This window comes from Mizuhopecten yessoensis, unplaced genomic scaffold (genome assembly GCF_002113885.1).
Source record: "Mizuhopecten yessoensis strain PY_sf001 unplaced genomic scaffold, ASM211388v2 hete_35961522, whole genome shotgun sequence".
Classification (NCBI taxonomy): Eukaryota; Metazoa; Mollusca; class Bivalvia; order Pectinida; family Pectinidae; genus Mizuhopecten; species Mizuhopecten yessoensis.
Genome location: NW_018481714.1, coordinates 115 through 1,504, shown reverse-complemented (window position 1 = coordinate 1,504; position 1,390 = coordinate 115). Strand labels below are relative to the sequence as shown.

Here is a 1,390-nt window from a genome sequence, read left to right as displayed (position 1 = left end):
GTTTGGTTCCGCCTCAGACTTTGACCTTGACCTTTTGAAGGAGAATCTCTTTGGTGAAATTGGAAACAAGCCTGGAGAGGGGTGATGATGATGGGTTGGTGATGAGTTATTAGTTGTATTAACACTCAGACTACGTATACGTGCAAACAGTTTCTTAGGGCGAGACTTCTTTGAACTGGGTGATATCGGGGAGGTTGGGGATGGGGATGTATCGGTAGAACTGGGAAGTGACAGGGTGTCGTCTCCATTCCAAGTCCCAAGGGGTATATTCTCCATCTCCTCTTCATCTGGTTTCATGATTCCAACCTCGTAGGCAACCACTGAAGCGTGGTCTAACTTCCCTGGGGCCTTCCCCATCTTATCAACAATCTCTGAATCTCTGTGTTCCTTGTCCTTTAGTGTCATCTTGCGTCTTACATATAAAGCTGGATTTTCTAATATTTTCCGTTTGGAATCTGTCAGTGACAAAACATGTTGTACTAATGCTCCACAGAGTTCCTGAGCAGAACACGGTTCCTCTGTCACTAGTTCATACTCATGTATAATGCGCTCCATCTCCTTCATTGCGTAGATGTGTCGCTCCTTTGGCTCCATCTCCGGTCTGATGATTGGACTTGATGTTGGAGATGTGGGTGATAAATTGTTAAAATTTGAATCACTTTCTCTTCTTGGTAGAGCTAGCTTTGTCACAACAGGATCAAAATTGTCAGAAATGCCATCTGTTGCTAAAAATACAACATCACCCTGATGAGCAAATGTAATGGAACAAGTCAAATTTCTGAGTTCAGGATTTTTTCCATTCACAGGACCAAGTGCACCACCGGCATCTCGTATGTCTCTTTCCGAGCTGATGTCATGTGACCCCACTGTGACCTCTCTGATGCCTTGATTATGACTTAAAACGTAAGCATAGCTGTCCCCAACATTTACACAACATACAGCAAAATGCTCAGAATTTTTCACTGGTACAACCATACAGGCACACATTGTAGTAAGTCCTCCATCTTTGGCTAAAATACAACGATGTGCTTCATCAAATGAGCGCCTCAGCAGTTCTATTACATCCTGCAAAAACAATAGAACTAGAATTGAAAAAGTAATTATACCATTGTTGAAATGTGATAAATTCACCTCCTTTTATTTGTGCATCTTCTCATCCATAAATAATGAGGTGAATTGGGGATGAAAAGTTTGAAAAATTAAGTAAAAGTGTGTACCAGAAAACTGATTTTTAATGCAGGACAAAAGATTTTTTTAAATCTAATGTCAAACTTTAAGGTTGGTAAAATTGCTCTTAAACCCTTTTAAGATCATGTATGTCTCTATACTTTGTGATCCTATGTAGTTATTTGATGAATTTCATCTGACACTGGCAGAACTGGGATTCTGA

General features: G+C 40.4%; 1 protein-coding gene across 1 annotated transcript; it reads right to left on the bottom strand.

Moving 5' to 3' along the window:
* Window positions 1–3: 3 nt before the first annotated feature.
* LOC110444031 (PP2C-like domain-containing protein CG9801) lies at window positions 4–1,065 on the bottom strand (the record flags this gene model as incomplete). Its single annotated transcript, XM_021488465.1, has 1 exon — window positions 4–1,065. A coding segment is annotated over one exon (1,062 nt), but the record flags the coding sequence as incomplete, so codon positions are not given.
* Window positions 1,066–1,390: the final 325 nt, after the last annotated feature.